The sequence below is a fragment of the Grammomys surdaster genome, unplaced genomic scaffold, assembly GCF_004785775.1.
Source record: "Grammomys surdaster isolate TR1022 unplaced genomic scaffold, NIH_TR_1.0 125863, whole genome shotgun sequence".
Taxonomy (NCBI): domain Eukaryota; kingdom Metazoa; phylum Chordata; class Mammalia; order Rodentia; family Muridae; genus Grammomys; species Grammomys surdaster.
This window is the reverse complement of record NW_021620689.1, coordinates 3,402,091-3,426,549: the sequence shown is the minus strand read 5'-3', so window position 1 is coordinate 3,426,549 and position 24,459 is coordinate 3,402,091. Positions and strand designations below refer to the sequence as shown.

Genomic DNA, 24,459 nt, shown 5'->3' with positions numbered 1-24,459 from the left:
CCACCCACCCACCCACGGAGACCCACCCACCCACACACACACACACACGAGGACTATCTGTAATAATGGAGTAATAAGATTATGTTCCTCCTACACTAGAATTTAGATTTTATATAGTATTACCACATGAAATATTATACTTGATTTTCATTAGCATCTCTTTCCCATTAGACAAGGGACTGGAAGCACCGATATAGACCGGTCAAGCTACAGAAGAGGTGGCCTGTCTCCCACCCTAACTCTTCTCTTTAAGGCATTCCTGGCTGTCTCTTTATGGCATTACCTACATCAGCTCGTCTCTATCACTCCATGGCATTTGCTGGGTAAAGGTCTACTTCATTTAAAAGGATCTTTTTTAAAATCTCAGAAAGGATAAAAATCACAGGGAAGTTGGCTTGGGAGAGCTGGTTCCATGGGCATGAGGAGCCAGGCTTGGAGCCCTAGAAGCCATGACTTGAAGCTTACTGGTCAGTCAGTCTTAGCCCAGAGAGCAAGCTCCAGGTCCAGTGAGAGGAATGACTGGGGCAGAAATCCCACACCAGCCTCTGGCTTTTACAAGCTTTAGCATGCCAGCATTCTTCCTCTGTCAAAAACAAAAGTTGCTCGCTCTCACTTACGATGTATGAATTAACATACTGGCATATCTTTATTTCCTTGAGCAACTGCATACATACTTTTTATACAAAGACATCAGTAATATTCCTCCATTTTCCAGATGTCCTATGTCAAACTTCAGTTAACTGTAAAGTATAATTTCATCATATATGTGTCAGTTTACTGGTTAAATGTTGAACTTCTAATTTGTTTATATGTTTAAAATACTGTATCTAATGCTATGACAACTTTGAAAATATTTTTGTATGTATCCTGATTTTTCCTTAGGATATATTTCTACAAGTAGCTTTGATGCAGGAGGGAGGGGCATTTACTTCAGTGGTATAACAGTTTGTAAGTTGTCTATGCTCCTTAAGTAACACTAATTAACTCTGGTACTATGGGTCACATATGTGCACAAACACAACGCCCCACCACAGAGTCATAAGCCAACTGCTTTTAGATTTATGTATGAGTGTCCTGTCTGCATGCATGTGTACATACCAGTGTATCTAATCCCTGGAGGTCAGAGGAGGGTGTGGAATCCCCAAGAAATGCAGTTACGGATGGCTGTGAGTCACCAGGTGGGGTTCTGGGAACTGAGTCAGCTGCCCTTTGTAAGAGCAACTCTTGAGTGCTGGCTGAGCCAGCTTTCCAGCTCCTTATTTGTTTGTTTTCAAGACAGGGTTTCTCTGTGTTACAGCCCTGCTCTTATTTTTATTTTATATTGTATATACATGTAAAGAGTGTACATGTACATGTATATGAATGCAGGGGCTCACAGAAACCAGAGAAGGCTACAAGTCTCCTGATGTGGGCACTGGGAACTGAACTCTGGTCCTCTGCAAGAGCATTATATACTCTTTGCTGCTGACCCAGTCATTTCTCCAGTCCCCAAACCTTCTTTTAAATTTCCATAAATGAAGATTCCTAGATTTTTACTATCCCAGAAGTATTAATACCAATTCATGTTACTTCCTTTTACACACACACACACACACACACACACACACATACATACATTTTTTTTCCCCCAGGGAACTGTACAAATGGCAAACTTTTAACACAGTACATTAGGCACAGGTATACCCATTTTTTAAAAGCAGGAACATGAATTAAATTTAACTAATTTAATTATTTTGTGCATGTGGGAGTTAGTTCTCTTCTTCTACTGTGTGGGTTCCGCTCATCAAGGCTTGGCAGCCAAGTGCCTTTACACACTGATCCATCCCATCTCACTAGGCCTACAAGCACTGTTTTTATCTCCATTTAAAGCATCATGTATGGTCTCCTTTGCAACAAATGAATTAAAAAAAAAGGAGAAACAAACAAAACCCTCTGCAGTATCAGAAAACTATATAAACAGCAAGCCTACCTAGTGGAATGTTATTTTATCTGTCTCATCTATTTTTTGATGAAGGATCTTACTATGTAGCCCAGGTTACAATTCTAGATCCTCTGGACTTTGCCTTAAATAGCTGGAATTATGGGCAGATGCTACCAGGCCTAGCAAGTAACGGGTCTTCTTGAAGCTTGTGTCCCTCCAGCTCACTGTCCTTGGGTGTCTACTGCGGCGTGTTTCCACCGACAGCAGTTACTGAAAGCTGCTGGCGAGTTCTATTTCAGCCAATGGAGAAAGGTGATTGCTGAGCTCCAAGAAGGCATTCCTGGAGTGTTGGGGAGTCTTACCTTGCTCTGAATGATGAACAAGAGGGTTACCTACAGAAAGCCTACAGAAAATAGCTACCCTCCCAAATCTCCTTGGAGTTACAGTTCCAACTGTTATGGAGTAAGATAAGCAGGCAGTGTTCTGGCCAGCCAGCAGCATTAATATACTTGCGAACAGAGCAGGGAGCAGACAAGCAGGCAACCAAGGGTTATAAACGCCACATGCAGCATTGCTGTTGCTTAGTGTGACTTGATACACCGCAAGAAAAATGGGACCATAACAGATTTATAGAACATTGTTTTTGTTGTTCTTACAAAGATAAAGGTAAAAAGATATATGTGTATTGCTCCTTATTTAAAACAGTGAAAAAACTTTTAAATTAATGATTCAGGTTCATGATATGATTAAATATTAAAACTGACTAAATCCTTTTAGAATTTATCAGAAAAGGTATTGTCAAACCTAAATTTAAAAACTTCTGATGGGAATTATTATCACTTAGTTATTATACTGGTTTGCTGTAGTAAGTGCAGAAAGAATTGCATTTATAGATACCCAGCACTCATGTGAGAACTGCATACCCTTTGGGTCTCTCTAAGTCCTTCAGAATAATAAAAAAAAACGAGGTACAGGGTGGTGCTTAAAAGCCTAGCTCGTTCTGACTTTGCCTGGCTAACCCTTCAAGTTATTTAAATTTCCATACCTCAAGTTCCTACTCTATAAAATGGAGATAACAGAATCTATACCTCATAAGATGGATATGAGATGCAAATGTATTATTTTTTAAAGTGCTTATGTAGGGGTAATTATTAAGTAGTATTCAAATTCTGTGGATACCATCTCAATAGAAACATTTTATACCCTGTCAACATGGAATTGTTGGAAAAGCAATGGTTTGGCTATTTTGAGCATTCACCAAGGCAGCAGGTGTCACAGAGCCAAGAGATGTTACCGCTTAAGCAAAGCCATTCTCAAAAGACCAGGGTGTAGAGGAAGAGGGACAAAGCATAAAGGCCAACCTATGGGAGACTGACTGGAAACTGAAGAGCTGGAATCAGAGCGCTTTATTTTACTCCCAGGATGATGAACTGGAATAAAAAAGATGTAAACACAAAGACAGAGACAGAGCAGGAACCACAGAAGCTAGTCAGGGAAGACGAAACAGCTGGGCCTCCAGTGGACTGCATGCAGCTCTCCTCACAGGAAAGAGGACTGGATGTGGCTGGGCAGGGTTTGGCAGCTGGGATTAGGCCATTTGTCCCCGGCTGCAGCTGTAACTACTATCTGCTCGAGCTACGCTGATGGTCTTCTGTTGCTATGGGGGTGGTGGCTGGCATAGGTTCTTTAGCTTCCCCCTACTTAGAACAGTCACTAATCCTATGCATGGGAAGGGCTTAGCATGCTCTGAGGCTCTACGAAAGAGGAACCTCGAAGTATACACAAGGCTTCAGTCTAGGTCAGTAACAACGTCACACCCTAAATGTAAGGTCACACCAATAAATTCTTTTTCTGTTTTGGAGACAAGGTTTCTTTCACCCTAGCCTTGAACTTGCTATGAACCTGAGGATGACTTTGAACTCCTTATGTCCTCCCTCTACCTCCCAAATGTAAGAGCCTAGAGACACCAAAAATTTTCTTAATTCTCATTCCTTTGTTCTTTCCTGACAGCATCAACTTTTTCAGATTTTTGTACCTGAAACCCTGGGTCCTAATCTGTAGTAGGTAGGATCATATCAGACACCTTAACAAGACAAAAATCATAAAGACCTTCCTCCAATGCTTTCTGGAAAATCGGCACAGGCTGACATTACATCCTACCATGTCACCCATGGTAAGTGCTTCCTTACCTCGGCAGGGATCGTTTTTCACTAGAAACTCATCCAGGGCCATCCATCCTCCACCAACTCGGACCATCACAGTGCTACGCAGAATACGGACCAGCCGCAACTGCTGAGAATCTCCAAACTGGAATCAAGGGGAAACTCAGTTAACAAGAACACCTTAATGTAAACTTACACCCCAAATCCCTAGAAAGCATACTGTATTCAGGAATGACGTGAATAGTGGGAATAATCCTGAACTCAATTTTGTATTTTTACATTGTCATAAAAAGGTTAGCAAATAGAAAAGCAGAAAGACTAAGCTATGAAGCAATGTTGTAAAATCTCTCTGCTAGGGTACCCTTGAACCAAGGGTAAAGGAGGAATGATGGGCTTGGATTTGTTCACTTGGATTCTTCTGAAGAGTGTGCCCAAGTGAGCACGCTGCATTGTTATGCTTATCTCCTTAAAGAAAAGGGGTCAACTTCTGAATACAGTGTGCTGGAGAGTTAAATGGACCCTGGTGAACACTAAGTCAAGCAGTAAAGAAACTCTCTCGAAGCCTCCTCATCCCAAGCTTACAAGCTTAGGAAAAATTGTGATTCTCTTCGTCCGGTCCTTAGAAGTATACCCTAAATGTTCTGATTGTGATGCCACCAAGAGAAAAAGTCAGGCTGAACAAGTGATTAGATAGAATTAAAATTTAGTTGAAGAAACAGAAATTTTAATCTCTTATCATGATTAGAAACAGTTCAATAATTATTCTGGACCTTAGAACAAATGTGATGAGCTTTTTATTGTCTCCTTTCCTAATTGCCTACTTCCTGCTTCTACCTTAAAAGCTGGAGCTTCTCTTGGTATAAATTGTCCTTTCCCCAAAATGAAGAGGTAACAAAAGAGAAGCATACCAAGGTTCTAAAACAAACACCAACCCAAACATTAAAGAAATGGAATTCCTAAGGTTATTAAGGGAAATGTTTGGGGTGGGGAGGAAAAGAGAAGACGTAACCACTTAATTAGGATTTTCCAAGTTATAGGAGAATCATAACTTTGAAACAGGGAGAAAAATTGAAATTGCAAGAAAGGATGTTTGAGGAGGATAGATAGTTGTCCTCCTCAGTGATAGTAAATGGGTGGGTATCTCTGTGTTCGTCCACTAACCTGACTCAAAAGCACTATGTGCATAGGAAGAAGTCTGGAAGGTGCTTTCTCTTCCCTTCCCATTTACCTCAAAAATTAAATAGTCTTACATCATTTGTCTCATACAGAATTTAGATGTTTACACAAAGTGGCTAGACTGACCCACAATGGAGCAGTGTCAGCCCTTCTCCCAGCTGTATGGAAAGAGACTTTCTAGGCAGGAAGCTATTCCTTGCCTTGGAGAGAGGAAACAGATTCTGGGGATGACTTATGTGCCATTAGTGACCTGAGTCACTATTTGGGTTTTCTCTGGATAGGTGAGGTATAGAAAGGCTATATGCCTATGTGTCTCCCAGAGTCAAAAAGGAAAGAGTGGTCTAGGTTACTTTCTTCTTAGAATACTATACCCTACAGTTTGTTATCCACTGATCTCATGGTTGCTTTTTCTTAATATCTCCCCAAAGCTGTCTGAAGGATTCTAATTTGTTTTTGTTTGAGCTGCAGAAATCCAAAGGTGGCACTCCAGGTAGTGGGAAGGAGGGCTCCATAGCTTAGATCTAGGCCTATAGACCAAAGCTGTGGGCGAGCCACAGAGAAGTCAGAGGCAGAGTTCGCAGCCACTGTTTCTTTCTCTCACAGGAACGGAGGTTCTGACATTAGCTGTGTGAGTGTGACACGTGACCCCTGAGGCCTACTACTACATATACAAAGTGGACGTCATAATTCTACTCACGCTATTAGAATGATTCAGAATGATTCATCAAGTCCTCCCCAGGTCAATGGAGCAGTGGAGGAGGGTGTCAGTGTCCCATCAAAGGGACCCCAGTAGGTGCAGTCAACAGGAGGGAGGCATGCTGGACACTTGACCACAATCATCATTGACTAGTTATAGTATTGGGAACAGATGTGTAATGTTCAATCACTAAGATACACTATTAACCTTTTTATTTTCAAAAATTGAGACCGGGACTTGTTAAATTTCCAAAGGTGGCTTCAAACTTGCCTCCCAAGTAGCTAGGGGTATAGGAATAAGGAAAGTATCATGCATAGCCTGTGATGGTTTACGTAAAGCCAACTTGATTGTTCTTAGCTTTCTATTTTTCTAGCCTTTGTTCTTCCCACTGGCCCAGAATATTACTGTAGTTAGTAATTACTGGAGTAGCTAAAATTTAACATTGATTGAAGACTTCAAATTAACTCTTAGTGTTTCTAACTTCCTGATAAACAGATTGGTTTTACTCATGCAACTTCCTTTCACATTTGAGAGACAGCACCCAAGAACCCTCAAGAGATCTCAAAGGTTGGAGTTGCCAAGTGGAGTCAAGACTTGCCTCTAATTCGAGCGCATTTCATTTTGACTGGTTGTCTATAATCTGAAAATGTTAGGCAGAAGTCAATTATGCTTTCTGTACGTCTCAGGCATCTTTGTAAATACCTATATTTATTAAGTTAGTTCTCAGATAACATTAACATTATTCAGGGTTTCTGACTCAAAGCATACATTACAAAATTTCTAATAACTATTAAAAGACTGGTAATGAAACAGAACCATGCCAATGGTATTCTGACCCTGAATACAGAAGTGTAAGACGGTGTCTTTACAGGTGATATGGGCTGATGTCAGAGCCTCAATTTTCCGAGTCATAACTGTTACAACTCAGTACAGAGTAATATCATTGCCTTTAGCTAGCCTGATTTGGAATGGCAAATTTAATTTTTTTGGCTTTTTCAAAATACAAAGCTATATTTGATAAAATAGCTTTGTAATAAACGTCTGTTAGTAGTTTCTCCACTTGGCAAGACAACCTAAAGTGACCCAGGCATGCTTCCAATTGTGTCCTTTCCCCAAAGCAAAGAACAGGCAACATCAGCTAAAGACCACATCCACCAAGAAGGACATTGCAAGGCACACTGTACCTGATTGCCGAGGAAGAACTATAGACAGTAAGAATAAAGGATGCAGGGAAAAAAGAGAACATTTTTGTCAAATTAAAACTAAAAAACAGTAATTTCATCACATTACCAGTCTATGTACACACAGACACATTCCTCCTGAGCATCTGCCGCAGAATGATGAGCTTACAAAGCCTGAAAATGGCCATCTAAATATTCTTTGCCAACCACAGTTTTTCTTAAAATTTTGGGGCCCTTGACAAGCTGATGAATATAGTTTAGGAGTCCTGGCTTATGTCTTTACTACATCCCTGACTCTAGTCCCAAGAGAAGCTAAAATTTAAGAATAGTTTCCTGTTACTTCTGGACATACCTAACAAGTCTTTCCAGGGAAGATCATTGAGCCTGGCTCTCCAGTGCATGCAGGTCCAGTTGTAGCCCAGCCCAGCCCAGGAACACTAACATGCTGGGCTTTGATACAGTCTTCTATAGGCATGGGAGCCATTTAGGCTCACAATGACCAGTTCTTGTGGATAAACCATCTCTCTCTCTCTCTCTCTCTCTCTCTTTTTTTTTTTTAAACTAAAACAGAACAAAAAAAAACCCCAAAACAAAACAACAACAACAAAAGAAAATGTCTATGAGTACAAACATACCAGAAGACATTTTGGGGTGTATGTTTCCTCTTTTACCATACGGGCTCTAGGACTTAAATTCAGGCTGGCAGGCTTGGTGGCAAGCACCTTTATATACTGAACCATCCCCAGCACCCAGATCTCGGCTTTTTTTTAAAAAAATTGGAGAGATTTTTGTGATATGGCCCTGGTTAGCTGCAACTCACTATGTAGACTTGGTCTTGAATTTGCAGTGGTCCTTCTGCCTTTGCCTCCCAAATTCTGGGATTACAGAAACAACACCAGACTCTACTTCACAAGTCCTTTAATAAAACTGTCTCTAAAGGCAGGTTACTTTCATGACCCTAAGGGCTTTGCTCAGCAGTGAGATGAGGGCTATAAAATATTTTCTACCATGTCAACTATAAGCTATAGTCTACCTGGATAATGGTAACTTTTCAGATGAACTACAGAGGGCATGAAACTTGACACCTAGGAATGAAGGTGCATGGGTTCTGGGCCTCTGGAGGGAGGCAGAGGACTGAAAAGGCAGCATGAGCTGATCTACTGTGTGTCAGATGACCCAGGAGGAATGACCTCCACAAATGGCTGGCTTTCTCTTCCTTACCCGGTATTTATTCTCTCCAATCTGCTCCACTTGGAACCTTTTTGCACACTTGCACTGAGCCACTTGTCTTGTGACCTGTTGATAAAGCAGGGGTATAAGAACAGAGAAGAACTTTTTGTTTTAAAATGTAAACAGAGGCTATTCATTATTATTATTATTATTATTATTATTATTATTATTATTATTATTATTATTTTTCGAGACAGGGTTTCTCTGTGCAGCCCTGGCTGTTCTGGAACTCACTCTGTAGACCAGGCTGGCCTCGAACTCAGAAATCTGCCTGCCTCTGCCTCCCAAGTGCTGGGATTAAAGGCGTGCGCCACCACTGCCCAGCTGAGGCTATTCATTATATTTTAAACATTTTGCCTTTTTCTTTTGGAAACAAGATCTCATTCTCAGGCCCTGGCTGTCTTGTACTTGCAATGTAAACTAGCCTGGTCCCCAACTCAGAGATATTCCTGCCTTTGCCCCCCCCCCCCCAGATGCTGGAATTAAAGACATGTGCCTGGTTCATTTTAGGCTTTTAATAGATACATTTATTTTTTTATTTGAAATATCCATAACCCTACTTGGGATAAGAGATACTGAGAAAAAAATAGCAGATGGAAAAAAAAAAAACCTTCATCATTGCTTCAAAATTCTTTGGAGGAAAGTGCTAATATGGATCTATCAAAACGAATGACCAGCTTGTTGAAACAGCATCCAAAGGCTAACCTGAAACATTAACTCTACGTGACTGCTCCCCAAGATGATTCACACAGACCATTTGGGACGGTATAAAGCTACAGTCAAAATACTCTGCTCTGAATTCCCCATACCTCATCTTCAATCTTATCTGCATCAGTTGTTGGTCGATAGGCATCCTTGTTGGGATGTAAGGCAGCCACAAATTCATAGTAATCAATGTAGCCATCCCCATCTCTGTCAAAAATGTCAGCTACAGCTGTCATCTCTAGCTTGGTGGTTGGGAACTCTGGGGAAAAGAAAGCACAATTTGAAACATTGAAATACATGAAGCTGGTTGGAAATTATACAAAACACCTGAAGAAAAAGAATTAAGATACGATTTTCTTTTACATCCTAAATATACAAATCATTGGCTGAGTAGGTAAGAGTAGCAGCTACGGTTGTAGACAACCCAGGTTCAATTCTCACCAATGGTGATTCACAATAATCTACATCTCCAGATCCTAGGGACCTGATACCTACTTCTGACTTCCAAGGGTATTCAAGCATACAAACATATAGGCAAAAACCAAACAAACAATGAAACAAAAAACCCTCACACATAAAAGATAGTGAATAAATCTAATTTTAAAAACAGATACAAATAATTAAAAAAAATTGTACCACTCAAACATTAGTCACGTTTTTAATATTTTACCAATAGACCCCTCACCTTTTTCTTTTTTTTGAGTCAGGGGCTCATACAGCTAGGTTGGCCAAAGATGACCCTCAAGTTCTGAGCTCCTGCTACTACTTCCCAAGTGCTGGGATTACAGATTTGTACGAGCATAACCAGTATATGGGGTGCTGAGGAGTGAATCTAGGGCTTCAGAGCTATATCTCTAGAGCTGCCCCCCCGCCCCGTTGACATTTTAAAAATAAAAATCAGACTTCAGAGACAGTAAAAGACAGTAAAAAATATAATCAATATTCAACCATCTATAAAATTATCACGCATTGGGCTAGAGAGATGGCTCAGTAGGTAAGAGCACTGACTGTTCTTCCAGAGGTCCTGAGTTCAATTCCCAGCAACCACATGGTGGCTCACAACCATCTGTAGTGGGATCTGATGCCCTCTTCTGGTGTGTCTGAAAAATTGTCACTCATCTTAAGATTTATGTATGCCAGCATCGTTGCATGTTTAGAATGATGTCATTGCTCTAAAATACTGTTGCTCTGGAATAGCCAACTTTACAGTCATGTTTGAACTCTTTTTATTCCTAGCAAAATAAGTTTCTTCCATTCATGAAAACAGCAGATTACATTCAGCAGGGAGCTTCTCCACGTCTTACCTCAGAAAGACTACTTTGCCAGAATGTTATAACTTCTACCAAGTATGAGGAATCTGGGTGTGACCTTTGTGTAGAATAAAAATGTACTTACTAGATGCTAAAATGCCATCGATAAACTCCTGACGTGTTATCTTCCCATCCTGGTCCTTGTCAATACGCCGGAAGAAATCCATGACTCGAGATTTTTTGTGATTCATCCAACGCATATACTTTTTCCTCCAGACATCAAAGTCAAAGTTGGCAAATTCCTTCAACTAGAAGGAAGTCAGAGGTGCGGGTAAATCCTGCTGTTTTGGACCCAGAGCATGTCTAACTTTTCAGTCATTCAGTAGAGCCATGCAGGCCTTCCGGGGGTGAGGGAGACCAACAATGCTATCTACATGTTGTCTCACTGTGAAAGCATAATTTGCTGCCTTCACTTACAGCCATGGTTGTTTAAACAAGGTGTGATGTAACAGAGGAGCAGAAGAGACAGTAACTGAAAACAACTCTGGAAGATAAGGCACACACAGAATAAGAACAGGGAAAGCCAGTCTTGCTTTCTCTTTGAACTTTTCCAAGGAACATCTACTTAGATGTAAGGGATGGGTTCTATCTCAAAGGGGAGGTCTTGGCACCCTCTCTTATGCTGTAGGGAAAGGCACTGTAAATACACACAGGACTCATATCAAGAAGCTCATGTTTCCCATCATCTTCTGAGATCTTAAAGAGCGAGATGGAAAGCATTAAGAATAAACCCTACATCCAAGCATGTTTCTTTGGAATTTCACCAGAGGGAACAAATGCTCACCCAACATTTGTCTTAAATAGCTGACTGGTAGAAAGCAGGCCTGTGCAAAGGGGTGTTTAGCTACTTGAACCATGTTAGTAATTCACACTCAGAATGACTTAATGGCTTGACATTTTCCCCTTTGGTCTTTCAAACTCCAAAGTTGGAAGGAACAGGGGAGAGGGGGAGAAGGCAGCAAGAACCAATGTGCTTAAAATGCAACTGACCTATGGAAGTAACAACAAAAACACAGAACACTCACTTCTGGGCATAGCTGCTTTGATATGCACAAATAAAAGAATATAAAAGATATTAGATGCTTGTATTAGGAAGGAGGAAGTGCAGTACCGTATATCTTAAATAATGATACTTCACAACTGTCTTCCTTTTCATGATCTATTGAAGACTAATAAAGAAACAAGAATAAAGAACGTTGATTCTTGCTGGGTATGATTGCACACACCTTTAATCCCAGCTCTTAGGAGGCAGAAGCAGATGGAGATCTCTGAGTTCAAGCTCAGACTGGTCTACAGAGGGAGTTCCAGGACAGCCAGGGTTCTGCTACACACACGCACAAAAAATCTCTCGCAAAAAAAAAAAAAAAAGATTGATTTTTCTTTAATAATTGTGATATACCTATCTATTTTATCTACATATCTCTTCATATGACAGAATCACTAATTATCTATCTTCCTTCCTTTCTTTTGAAATAGTCCTGGCTGTCCTCTGTAGACCAAGCTGGCCTCAACTAAGAGATCCTCCTGTCTCTGCCTCCCGAGTACTGGGATTAAAAGTGTGTACCACCTCCACTTGGCTTCCCTTTTGTATAAATAGCAACCACCTGAAGCTTTGTTTCTAAAATCAATCAGAGTAAGCTGTTGAGGAAAAGCAGACCACTGGCCTCCCCTTGTATGGAATGTCTGATTTATGGTTTTATACAACTAGATGGTACAGCCTCCTTTGTTTGAGTGTTTTCTTAAGATATCTATTGTTTCTTATTCAGGGGCTTGAAGGAAGGCGTATGAATAAGTGAAGGACTGGTTTTACTTCTAAAGTAGATAAAAGGCACATAGGTCATCCTAAGAGGGCTTTAAAGACTGTGTTTTGGGACATTACCTCCTCCAGTCTGTCCAGGGCATCGTTCAGCCTCCGCTGACGCTCCAGGGCTAGCAGCCACACTTGCTGCCAGCGGGCAGAGAGCTGGTTGATCCGTGGGTTTTTTGCTTCAGACTGTGAGAGGATTGGCATGGGGGGAGGTGTGGGTTGACTCAAGGACTTTCCTAAATGGAGAAATAATCACAAGATTAGAAATGTTGGCTTTGTCACTGCATAAAGAAACGGCTGCATATTCAAGGTTATCCTTGGCTGTATACTGAGTTTGAGGCTGGCCTATGATATATGAGATACTGTCTCAAAATCAAGAAAGCTATATATATGAACTAGATTCTTACACTATATCCATTTGGTAACTGAGAAGAAACACAGGAATGGCAACGTTCTAGTACAGAGGTGTACTAATTCCAAAACTACTGCCTCTCTTCCCAGCCAGCCAAACACGTGTGTACTCAGCTCCTCCACACATCCAGTCACCTCTGCCTTAGTGACGTGAAGGCACAGCAACACAAACCAGCAGTGGATTCTCCAAGGACTTATCTTACAAGTAGACTAGCGCAATGCAGACACAATGGAAAGGTCACTGCTGAATAACAGAACAGGCCTCACCACCTTGTAGCTACATATTAATTCCTCCAATACATAATAAAATATGCCAGGCATTGATAGAAAAGTAAGGTTTCAAAATGAGAGATTGTGGTTCAGAGTCAGTATAATTTGGGAAATCCAAAAACAATTCTCATGATGGTACTTTGTGAATTTCCATCTGCAATTAGGAAGGAAGCAACCTAGAATAGTGGGGCTGGAAACATACTGCTACCACTTCGGGGTTTCTCGATGAAAGGAGCATGGGTGGGTTCTACATTCTTCCTTTTGTAAGTCTTGGTGACCCGGTCCACATCAGGTTGTTTGCGTGTCATCTCCTCCATAAATGACTGTTAAATATAAAAATTAGGAAAGAAAATTTAGAATTTTCTTGGTCTAAAATAGAAAGTTCTTATTAACAAAGGCCAAGCCCATGGCAAACTGGCCAAGTGAGAGACTGCTCTGTGTAATTTCTCACCCTTTAAAAAAAAAAGAGTAAATTGGGTCGGGAGTATAACTCGGTGGTAAAGCATTTGCTGAGTACATGCAAGGCCCTGGATTCAAACACCCCACATACAGAAATAAAAAAGAGAGGTGTCAGATAAAGAACTCAAGAATCAGGAAGGACAGCTCTGGAAGAGGGTGGAGTCAGGACAGAACACAGAAGCCTGACAGTGCTATGGACCAGGACTCTTCATTCACTGAACAGAGGGTACAATCAAAGGGTCAGAGCACAAAGTGGGGCTGGAAGGGCAGGCAGGAGAGGCCCGTGTCCAGCTAAGAGATCAGGATCTTACTGTTGAGAGCAACAGGGGCAAGTGAGGAATTTTGATACATGAAAGCGACATGATAGTGCCATGTGTGAGAGGAACCATTCTTCTGAAAGCAGTGGCAGGAGGTGGGCTAGGGAATTCTCTCATTTACTTTTGCTGTTGCTGTGAGAAAATGCTGTCAGGCCAATAGGCTTTCGGCTCCAGCAAAGGTCAGGCTTCTAGTGAACTGCCAGTAAAACTGAATGGCTATTCCCTGGGTTATACTCTACCTTCTAAGACTTTGAACTGTTTTAGCTAATGGCTTCAAAAATACAGCGAGTGGTCCATGGCCTTAGTGAAAGAGAATAGTCTACAATCCTACAAATGCAGGAACTCCAAGATCCTGCCCACACCTTGATTCCTAACTCATGAGAACTGATACACAGAGCTGCTGGAAACTGCTAAGTCTGCAGTAATAATTCAGTAATCTTGTAGTAAAGATAAAGGGAGTCCCGGGCGAAGGGCATGTGGTCCAGGACACACAGGACACAGAGAAACAGGTACCTGATGCTCAGTGATAAGAGCTTTAACTCTGTCTATGTTCTGAGGGATAGGCTCCTGATCCCGCTGGATTAGGGTAGTCTCAGCCCACTGGATCCACGCCAGAAGTTCTTCTAGGAGCTCAGCATTAGCCACCAGTTCTGACAGAGCTGTTTCCAGGCGCTGCTGGTGCTGCTTTGCCCATGTCAGGACCTTGGGGAGAAAGACACAATGATGCCTTTCAGAAAAGCACGTCTTTTGCTTGTTTGTTTCAAAGCCCCTGTTCTATCTGATCACATAACTTTACTCAGAGGAGAGACCAACTTAAGCAGCCACAAGATTCCTCTTTGACTTCAGCTGACAAATCTCAAGAACAAGGAGCCATCTCTACCAAAAGCAAAGCTAGCACATTAAACACAAACTTCTCAGGAAGGAAGGAAAAGAATTAGAACACAAGATGTCTGCAGAAGCAAGTAATGAGCACCCCAGTACACTAACATTACATTAGCCATCACTTTGGCCTTCACTGAAATGCAATCCATCACTTACAGTGAATGAAAGACCCTTTATCTGATGGACTCGGAGTACTGGGCGTGTGGTGACTCACCTCCTCGAAGCGAGCCCTGATGATGGTGATCCAGTGCTTGATGGTTGTGATGCAGTCGGGATGGCAGACAGCCAGGATGACTTCTCCCATCGCCACCGCTGTGTTCACATCCACCCGTTTTTCTTCTACTTTCTTCATGAATTCCTAAACAAACAAGGGCCAAAAACAAAAACTTGAGAAATCTATCAGAACCATTAGTTTATATTAAAAGGAGAACTGTTTCATCATCTTTTTCTTATGTGTCAGCACAGACCATGAAAAAGCCTGTATTTATGTGTTGCTGGCATGGTCCAGTTCTATAAGACACAGGAAGCTAAGAACGTGACACACAGGTATGCCTCCATTCCCTCTACTCCTGTTTTTATTTTCAGTTTCTCCCACTCTTATTTGTATTTATTTCTATCCTAGTATCACAGCTACTTTATGTGTGTGGATATTTTGCCTGTATGTATGTGCTCTATACTGGAAGAGGCCAGAGAGAGTACTGGATCTCCTAGAATGAAGTTACAGACAGCTGTGAACCACGACATGGGTACTGGCAACTGAACGTTTGAAAGCACCATGTGCCCCTAACTACTGAACCATCATGCCAGTCCTTTTATTCCTGTATTTTAAAGTATATTTGTTTTGGAAAAATATGATGACAATCATAAAACACTGTATTTTGACATTCCTACCACAACAAAATGCAATGGTAAAACTAAGATTAAAGTAACTGGACAGGTAACATGAAACATTTCTTTACTTTCATAAAGCTGGCTAAAGCTCCAGATACCATGTTATATAGTCTGCAGTATGCTAAGTGGTTTTAGGAGATCAGACAAGGACAAAAAGCTAGTAACAAATAAAGGCTAGTCAAACAAAGGCATGCATAGGTGAGAAATAAAATAGGTTTGGATATGAGAACATACACTTACAATCCAAGAACTTGTGTAGGGTGTTTGTGAGTTCAAGGGTAACCTGGGTACATGCTAAGACCCTGTCTCAAAATCTAGCCAACCAACAAACAAAAATCAGAAAGGGAAATGTTCTACATTTTCTTTTAGAAACTATGTTCATTAAGTTCTTTAGACACTATACTTGTTTAAAGCCAACAGAGGGGCCGGAGAGATGACTCAGTGGCTGGAGCATTGGTTGCTTGCAGAAGACTTGGGTTCGAGTCCTAGCATACCTACGGTGGCTCAAAACTGTAACTCCAGTTCTAGGGGATCTGACATTCTCTGGTTTCCTTGCATGCCACACACGAATGAGGTACACAGAATACGTAGACAAAACTATATATATATAAAATAAAATAAATAAATAAAAAATAAAGCCAAAAAATGAGCTGTATAAAAATTAATGTGCTGCCAAGCAGTGGTGGCACACACCTTTAATCCCAGCACTTGGGAGGCAGAGGCAGGCCTGGTCTACAGAGTGAGTTCAAGGACAGCCAGGGATACACAGAGAAACCCTGTCTCGAAAAACCAAAAAAAAAAAAAAAAAGAAAAAAATTAATGTGCTGCTGGGTGGTGGCGGCGGCACATGCTTTTAGTCCCAGCACTCAGGAGACAGGAGAGAACAGATCTCTGTGAGTTTGAGGCCAGCCTGGTCTACAGAGTGAGTTCCAGGACAGCCAGGACAACAGAGAAAACCTATCTCAAAAAAAAAAAAAAAAAATGCTGCTGACAGGCACCACAACGCCTGCCAAGTCCACAAAAAGCCTACCTGGCCTTTTCTTCTTTTCATAGGAGATTTGACATTTATAAGCAAATGTTGCTTTTTGTTAGCAGTGAGGCAATTCTCAGCATGGTTGAGTAGCACAGATTACCAATCCTTGAGACTAGATTACCTTATGGATGTCAATGAGAGACTGTAGGGCCTCTGTGTCATCAGGAAGGGCCCCTCGAAAGCGAAGTGTTTGTTCTGCTTCAGAAAGCCACTCCAACAGCATATGGACAGTGTCCCGAAACTCTTCTGCCTGAAATAACCAAGCACAAGAAGATCTGGCCTCCCTCTGCAGCTGGGGCACCAGACACTACAGACTGCTGGGGAAACATCCAGGAGCACATTCTACCAGAGGCCAAAGGTCACCTTAATTTGTAGACCTTTGAAAACAAGCTCAATGACTGATCAAAGTTCTATAGAATGTTTAGAATGTAACATTATTTTCATTTTAAGACTGTGAGACTTCATGATCCTGATAAAGAAACTCAGGTCCCAAGACATGGGTTGACCCCAAAATTTATCTTACCTGTTTTAAGGCCTGCTCAAGTCGGCTTTGCTTGGAAACGGAGAGCTTGCATACCGTGTCCCAGCGAGTGCTAAGCTCCTGGAGCTGCCCCTTTACCCACGTGGTGTCATCCCTGCTGCTTTCAATCAGTTCTCTGCCTGACCGCTTCAGGACCTGAACTGTGCCGGTTCGCTTTCCCAGTTCTTTTTGGAAAACCTGGTTAAAGAAGAAGTTGGGAATTAGTTTTTTTGGTAAATTATTATTTTCTTTTGTGTAGGAGTGTTTCTGCTGGCAGTATGTACACCATGTGCATGCCTAGTGCCGATGGAGGCCAGAAGAGGTGTCAGGTCCCTTGGAACTGGAGCTGTGGATGGCTGTGAGCCACCATGTGGGTGCTGGGAACTGAAGCCAGGACCTCAGAAAGAACAAATGTGCTCCTAACTGGTGAGTAATCTCTCTACCCCTGTGTCTGATTAATGTTTTGTGTAAGGAGTAAAACCACAGAAGAAGCAGTCTCCTTGGTCGGTTCTCATCAGGTGTCTTATTTATGCAGAGAGAACAAGTAGGTGACTCTCAAGAAGCCTGTACCACCAGCCCCCTTTTAATTCCCTCAATGCCTGCGCTTAAATCTATGTTTAACGTACGTGTGTGTGTGTGTGTGTGTGTGTGTGTGTGTGTGTGTGTGTAAGACATTTCAACTTTGCTTTAAAAAAAAATCAGAAGCTACAGCTATGAATGTCAGTTCAGGCATTCTGACCTGCTTGACTTTGGAAAAGGTGCTCACTTAACTTTTCCTAATCTAAAAAAAAGGGAATAATTATACCAGTATTTCTAGAATTGAGGGAGATAAGAAAGAACATAGCTGAAGTACAGAGAATGTGATTAATCACACTTAGTTCTTCTGTTTTTGTTTATATACGTAGACAGGTGTGGAAATCAGAGGATAACTTGGGGGAGTTAGTTCTCTCCTTCCACCATGTCGGTTTCAGGGATTGAACTTGGGTTGTCAGGCTTGGCAGCAAGCTCCGTTACTTGTTGAGCTATCTAACTGACCTATAGAATGGGTTTCAAGGCAAAACACAATGTTTTTTGTTAAAACAGACATTATGTAGCTCAGTACAACAGGTACAGGGCAGATAAACTGGTGGTACATATGGTGGAAGGCTTGTTACTATACAAAGTGGTTAAAAAAAAATTCTCCCATTTCCATATGTGTTAGTAGAAATGGATTTCTTTACAGTTTCCCCCTGAATTTAAATTTCAACTGATACTGAACCAAAAGACAATCAGGGAGAACCTCTTCACATGCTGCCAAGTCTGAATCAAACCAATTTTGATAAATTCTTTGTGACTGTTGCAAAATTCCCAGCAACAAGTTCTTTTGTTTTTGAGATAGGGTTTCCCTATGTATTCCTGGTTGTCCTGGAGCTTGCCTTGTAGACCAGATTACCCTTGACCTTGATTAAAGGTATGTGCCAGCACACCTGGTTAAAGTTTGTCTAAACATAGAAGACAGAGGGCTGCTCCTCCAGATATCCTGAGCAAGCCTTCCCTCTTCTCTAGGTGGTCAACACAGCAGAGGGTGCAGATCAAGGCAAGGCTCTGGCTTTGCTTCCCGAGAAGCCAATTCTTGCTCCTCACCTTATGAGCATCCATGAGGTTCATGACGAGGTCAAGGTCCCCATGTACTGGCTGGTCCTCAGCCAACTGTGGTTCTACCTTGTACAACCAGTCAACTAAAGCTTGCAAAGCATCCATGAACTGGCCTGAAAACAGTAAGGCTTCTTCCAACTTGTGCTGTCTGAGAAAAGCATACAAAATTCAATGATTTAAAATAAATAAATAAATAAATAAATAAATAATCAATGCTCACAATTCTAACTGTTGAACGGGAATACTACTTAAACTCTGTACAGATAACTTCTACATGAGAGCAGTTAGAAATAGATCAATAACAAGTGAAAGAAATGCCCAGACATTTTAAATCAAAGTATGTCTAGACTAGATTTATTTTGTAAGTGGTTTGCCTACAGATAGGTCTGTGCACGTATGCCTGGTGCCTACAAAGGTCAAAAGAGGGTGTTGGATCCCCTAGACCTGGAGTTATGGGCATCAATCACCTAGAACTGATCACAAACAGGAGCCATTATATGGATGCTGGGAACCAAACCTGGGTTTTCTGCAAGAGCAACAAATGTTCTTAGTTACTAAGCCATCTTCCCAGCTTCCTTGTTCCTATTTTAATTTAGTGACAATCTTCTCCCACCAAGACTGGACACTAACTAACAAATTCTTGATCAAGACAACAGGGCCCACTCATGCTCACCGTTCTACAGACTTGCCACAGACAGTATCCCATTTGTCTCTGACTTCTCCTAGCAAGTTGTCAAGTTTCTGAGTATCATCAGCAAGCAAAGTCTTTTCTTTTAGTGCTCTGCCAGTTCTGATTGTGGTATCATACACAGGCTGTTTGCCACCAAGAGTTTTCTGAAATTCCTGTTTTCAGAAATAAAGAAAAACAAATAACACATATACACATATTAAAAAAAAAATCAGAAAATAGCATGAGGTACTAGGTTTAATTCCCGGTCCTCCAAGAAGTGAGATATATTTTGATTTAAAATTATCTTCTTTTTCAGGTTTATAAAGTAAATATAGCATAAAAACAAACAAACTAAACTAAAATTAACAATAGTTTTCCCTTTTGCTTACACCACATACAACTGCACACGGAGATTTCTTAAACTCCATACTTTTGGACGTTAGTTATGTAAGCAGTTTGCTTAGACATTACATGAAAGTATGAATATCATGTTATCTAAGCACCCATGGAACCCTGGGGTTGGTTACAGCAGAGGCAGGATACTTGTCTAGCTTTTGTAAAGTGCTAGGATTACATATATTTGCCACCATGCCTGGCTTTCATCTTGATTTTTTTTTTTTTTTTGAGACAAAGTTTCACATATTCTAGGCTGGTCTTGAATTTCTGATCTTTCTCTTCTTGGAATTACACACAGGTGTCACCATAACCAGTTCATGAAGGGCCAAATGAGGAGCCTTGTTCATGCCAGGCAAGTACTGTTACCAAATGATTTATATTCCAAGTCCCTTCCTGATATTTTAACATGAATCAACTGTTTTGTTTTTTTTTTAAACAGGTTCTGGTTTCCATTTTCAGCAAGCAACAAACTTTGGTAAATACCAAGCTTAGGACCTCCTAGCAACGAACTACTTTACCTTATGTTTAGAAAGCTGAAGTTTGATTTTGTCTGGGTCATTGGAAATCTCCAGTTCTGAGTCCAGATGACTCTCTGCATCTTCTAGCCAGTCAATCAGTTTTTTCCAAGCTTCATGGAACTAAAATCAAGTACGGTATACATTGTAACAGAGAAGAATGTGGGAGCTACACAACTCATCTATGAGCGTCATCTCAGAGACTCGGGACTCGAGGCTGCTCACCAAGTCGTGCCTTCTTTTATAACTTACTTGCTTTGCCCGCTTCCTGGCATCATCCAGTGATCGACCCCTTTCAATAGACCGCTGGACAACCTTCTCCCACCGAGACTGGACACTAACTAACAAATTCTTGATCAACACAACATCCTGTTTCTGACTAAGGAACTTCAACTGGTTTCCTGTTTGATCCAATTCAATGATCTGGTCTCGATGAGCATTTACTTCATTGGCAAAAACCTGTGGGGAACACAGTACTCTTTTTAGACATAAACAAGGTGAAGAAACACTTATTTGAATGAATCTTTTTAAAGGGAAGGTAACATCATTTTAAGGCAATATTACCTTGTGCTCTTCTATCTGGGAAAGAACAGTGTTCAAAATCAGGCTGGGAGGAGAGGCGATGTTTAAACTCTGCTCTGCTAGAGTAAGCCAGTTGATAAATTCTTGCAAGGAATTCTGGAATTCTGTTGCCAGGCTGAGGGCCTCTTCAAGCTTTGACTGAATTTTAAATAAAACACACAGAAGAAGCACCAAGTTCAGAAATTACATCTTCGACAACAAAGGCATGAAATGCATCCAGATTAAATGAGGCAAGAAAACTCACTTAATGAACCACTAAATATGCCTCAAGTACAAAAGATTCGGGAGTTCTAAATGTTTAGGGTCTGAAAGTAAAACACCTGGAAAGAATTGAATAAACAAAAAAGAAAAAGGCACAATTCAGAATAGTAGAAAATAACGGCACATTCACGGCAAGTGCTATTCTCCATTAGCACACTCCCAGTCCACGGCCCCCAGCTCTTCTCTACGGACAGCTGTGGCCATCCGCTAGGCAGGCAGAGTAAAATGATGATTTTTTTAAAAAGATGATTACATCCAGAATATATTAAAAATGAATACACTCAAAGAATGAGTAACAAACATGAGGATATTAAAAACACTGTTCTGTCTTCTGTACACTAGAAACTGAAACCGCTACTAATTGTAGTTGATTAGACTGCAGGTATTTTTTCTTCTTCATCCTTTCAGGCTATTTTATAATGAACATTCTAAAGACAAAATGTATAGTGTCAGAATGCTTGCCTAGCACAAGTGAGGCCCTAGGTTCTATCTCTAGCATGAAAAAAACGATGATATAAACAGTATCAGGTGGATACTAAAGTCAAAGCTTTCAGACCTGTTTAGAAATTTATTCTGTAGTCTATTTTTTCTTGCTTTACAGCCCACAATGCCCTTACATTTGAGACTCTTTTGTTTTGTTTTGTTTTGTTTTTTTGAGATGGGGTTTCTCTGTATAGCCCTGGCTGTCCTGGAACTCACTCTGTAGACCAGGCTGGCCTCAAACTCAGAAATCTGCCTTCCTCTGCCTCCCAAGTGCTGGGATTAAAGGGGTGAGCCACCACCGCCTGGCTAAATTTGAGATTCTTGTATCTTGAAATCCTTGTTAAGAAACTTAATTGAGTTAGACTCTGCCTTAGTTTCTCTCATTAATTTCATTCTGCCTTCTACAGGACAGAGAACAAAAATCAGAACACAGACTCAGATTCAGGTCCTTTTGTTAGTCTCCACAATACAAGAGCACAGAAGCCCACATCAGGACAACTTTACAAACTAGTGCTTCTCTAATAATGTCCCTGAGTATGTGGGAACTTATTCTGTGTTCTGCCCAACCATTCCAAATGATTGAGTCTGCTTGTTTACTCTTCCTACAAACACCTAATACTGTGTGCAAGACACACTTCCTCACTACTAATTGAGTGGATGTGGCCAATGAGTTTATTTGCAGATTTTATACTTGACCTGACTATCAAAGAAGAGAATAAGATTCTGTAGCCATAAAAAAAAAAAAAAGCCTTGATTTCATATCCCTTCTTTTGCTCTTATAAAGAAGAAAATATAATTTCTGAGAATTAGTGGGAAGAGGTCATAATTTACTTTTCTTCTGATCTTCAGTAAAATTCCTTAAAAGAAAATTGCTGGTCACATTTCTTACATTGCCCTGTCCCCATCTTCTAAATTCAATGTTATAAACTCCAGCAAAACTTTGTAAGCAGGAACACAAACTAAAGATTACTGTCAGATAGATTAATATAAAGTTCACTATGAGGTAAGTTCTCTGACATATCACAACACACCCATCTTCAAAAATTAAGACAGTGATGTCATATGGTCACCGACCACACTGCTCAAACAGTGCTCTGCCGCAGTACCTTTCTTTCTTCCATCTTACTGCTGACCACATGCCACTTCTGCTCCAAGAGCACTACACTCTGTTCAGTTTTTGAGCCAGACCCAGAATCACCACGGCTGAGGAGCATGAGTCTGCCCTTGTCAAGCAACTGATTGTAAATCTCCTCCTTGGCTCTCAGCTGGGAATACAGTTCCTACAAAAGAAGGCAGCAAAAGATATAAATAATATTTATTTCCCAAAGACCCCACACACACAGTCCAGTCTGAAAAAGTCCAGGAAGGTCTTGTCTTGATATAAGTCCCTTTTAGGTTTATTTCCAAGTACGAGCTGTTAGTAAGTTAAACCCAGAATTCTTCCTTAATATGAAAACAACTCACCAAGAAAATAAAATTACTGTTTTAAGGATCAAAGACCTCAAAAATAGTCTGTAATAACTAATTTTTGCTTTTTCTTAAGGATTTGCCTAGAAATGATGTTGGCTTCTGTTCTTTGTAGGCTCGCTTAAAATACTGTCAGCATCTTCCAGATTTCTCTAAAGTCTTATTGAATACAAACATATTGGTGATGCTCTCACTTTTAGTCATCATTCTGGCCCACCAAATGGATAGACAGACTCAGTTTACCAGCTCACCAATGCCTTTCTAGCTCACACCCTCCTTTCCTATTGCTGCCCGTGTCAGGACTGAAGACTGTAGAAGAGCTGCACTAACATTGCAGACTCCCAGGATGTAAGTCTCTCAGAGAGGCTACTGAATGTAAGATGCTTATGTGCCATTTGAAGAAACTGTGGTTACCATATGTGTATCAAGCTGTTCTCTAGCAGTCTCAGGAAGTCCTCCTGTAGGTTTAGATGTAGAAAGTTGGCTCTCCATTCTATTGAGTTCTAAGAGGAAATCTTCAATTTCACTGTGGAAACCCTGGGCCTTTTGAGAAAAAGAGGTATCAGCAGTATTAGTAAGCAATCAGCTGTAAAAGCAAACCCTTGGAATGATCTGAATGTACTGGGAGGATTCTGAAGCTGGTCTCAGGCAGAGTACTTAGTTTTGTCTCTGGACAGGCACAACCTGCTTGCTCACTATAACAAAGTATAGATGTCTACTGCAATCTGATGAGTGGATTGCTGAACTTAGAAAAAGCCTAACTTGCTATAAGAAAACCTGAATCTCAAAACAAGTTGGTCACAGTGACTAACTGTGACTAGTAAACACCCTGAACTGCAAGCAATCCCGAAAGGCCCACCTATTAAAAGCTGCTCTTTTCAAAAGGGGTTCAACCCCAGATGGTTTATTTTTCCTCATGTGAACTCATCCCAGTGCTAGTCCATCTAGACTGACAACATGCATACCTGCTGCAGAGTTGACTGCAACTGTTGCTCTCTCTCCTCTGTCTTTTGCAGCACAGATTCCCAGCATTGGTTCATGGTTTCCAGGCGGCTTCTTAGGCTGCTGGCATCATCTCCAGCACTAGACTCCAGGAGTTCATTGCCAGCTTTGTTGACTGTTTCCACAGTGGCTTGATGAGCCAAAACATCATTTTTTAGAACCTAAAAAATGTTGAATGACATAATTTATCTCTTTTGATATCATTAAACATAGCTCCTTAAGGTCCATATGATATTAAACTTCTGGTGGCAGTAAATGGTCTCAAACTGGCAAAGTTAGGTAGAATTGAAAACACTTACATGGTGCTTTGCAAGCTCAACTTCAATGACTTTTGGATCTCCACTTATTGGTCTCTGAGCATCCAGCAGCTCTTCAGTGTGAGTTAGCCAACTCATTAGTTCTTCTAAGGCATGCTGGAACTGGCCAAGGGCCAAGAGAGCACCTTCTAGCTTATGCTGCTCAGGACAAGACAAAGA

General features: G+C 41.0%; 1 protein-coding gene across 3 annotated transcripts in view; it reads right to left on the bottom strand.

Moving 5' to 3' along the window:
- The window catches only part of Macf1 (microtubule actin crosslinking factor 1), a 211,707-nt gene that overhangs the window by 6,931 nt on the left and 180,317 nt on the right, over positions 1 to 24,459 (bottom strand). For 2 of the 3 annotated variants that reach the window (XM_028790130.1, XM_028790129.1), the window contains 19 exons: positions 24,283 to 24,438; positions 23,947 to 24,144; positions 23,396 to 23,524; positions 22,621 to 22,794; positions 20,753 to 20,908; positions 20,441 to 20,647; positions 20,192 to 20,311; positions 19,281 to 19,450; positions 18,596 to 18,755; positions 16,976 to 17,170; positions 16,574 to 16,702; positions 14,743 to 14,886; positions 14,160 to 14,348; positions 13,073 to 13,193; positions 12,262 to 12,425; positions 10,468 to 10,630; positions 9,177 to 9,331; positions 8,359 to 8,433; positions 4,111 to 4,228 (listed from right to left, as the gene is read on the bottom strand). In XM_028790130.1, coding sequence (XP_028645963.1) covers positions 4,111 to 4,228; positions 8,359 to 8,433; positions 9,177 to 9,331; positions 10,468 to 10,630; positions 12,262 to 12,425; positions 13,073 to 13,193; positions 14,160 to 14,348; positions 14,743 to 14,886; positions 16,574 to 16,702; positions 16,976 to 17,170; positions 18,596 to 18,755; positions 19,281 to 19,450; positions 20,192 to 20,311; positions 20,441 to 20,647; positions 20,753 to 20,908; positions 22,621 to 22,794; positions 23,396 to 23,524; positions 23,947 to 24,144; positions 24,283 to 24,438 — 2,923 coding nt within the window. Of the gene's footprint in view, positions 1 to 4,110; positions 4,229 to 7,140; positions 7,159 to 8,358; positions 8,434 to 9,176; positions 9,332 to 10,467; positions 10,631 to 12,261; positions 12,426 to 13,072; positions 13,194 to 14,159; positions 14,349 to 14,742; positions 14,887 to 16,573; positions 16,703 to 16,975; positions 17,171 to 18,595; positions 18,756 to 19,280; positions 19,451 to 20,191; positions 20,312 to 20,440; positions 20,648 to 20,752; positions 20,909 to 22,620; positions 22,795 to 23,395; positions 23,525 to 23,946; positions 24,145 to 24,282; positions 24,439 to 24,459 lie in introns of all 3 variants that reach the window. The other variant, XM_028790128.1, reaches the window with a different exon arrangement.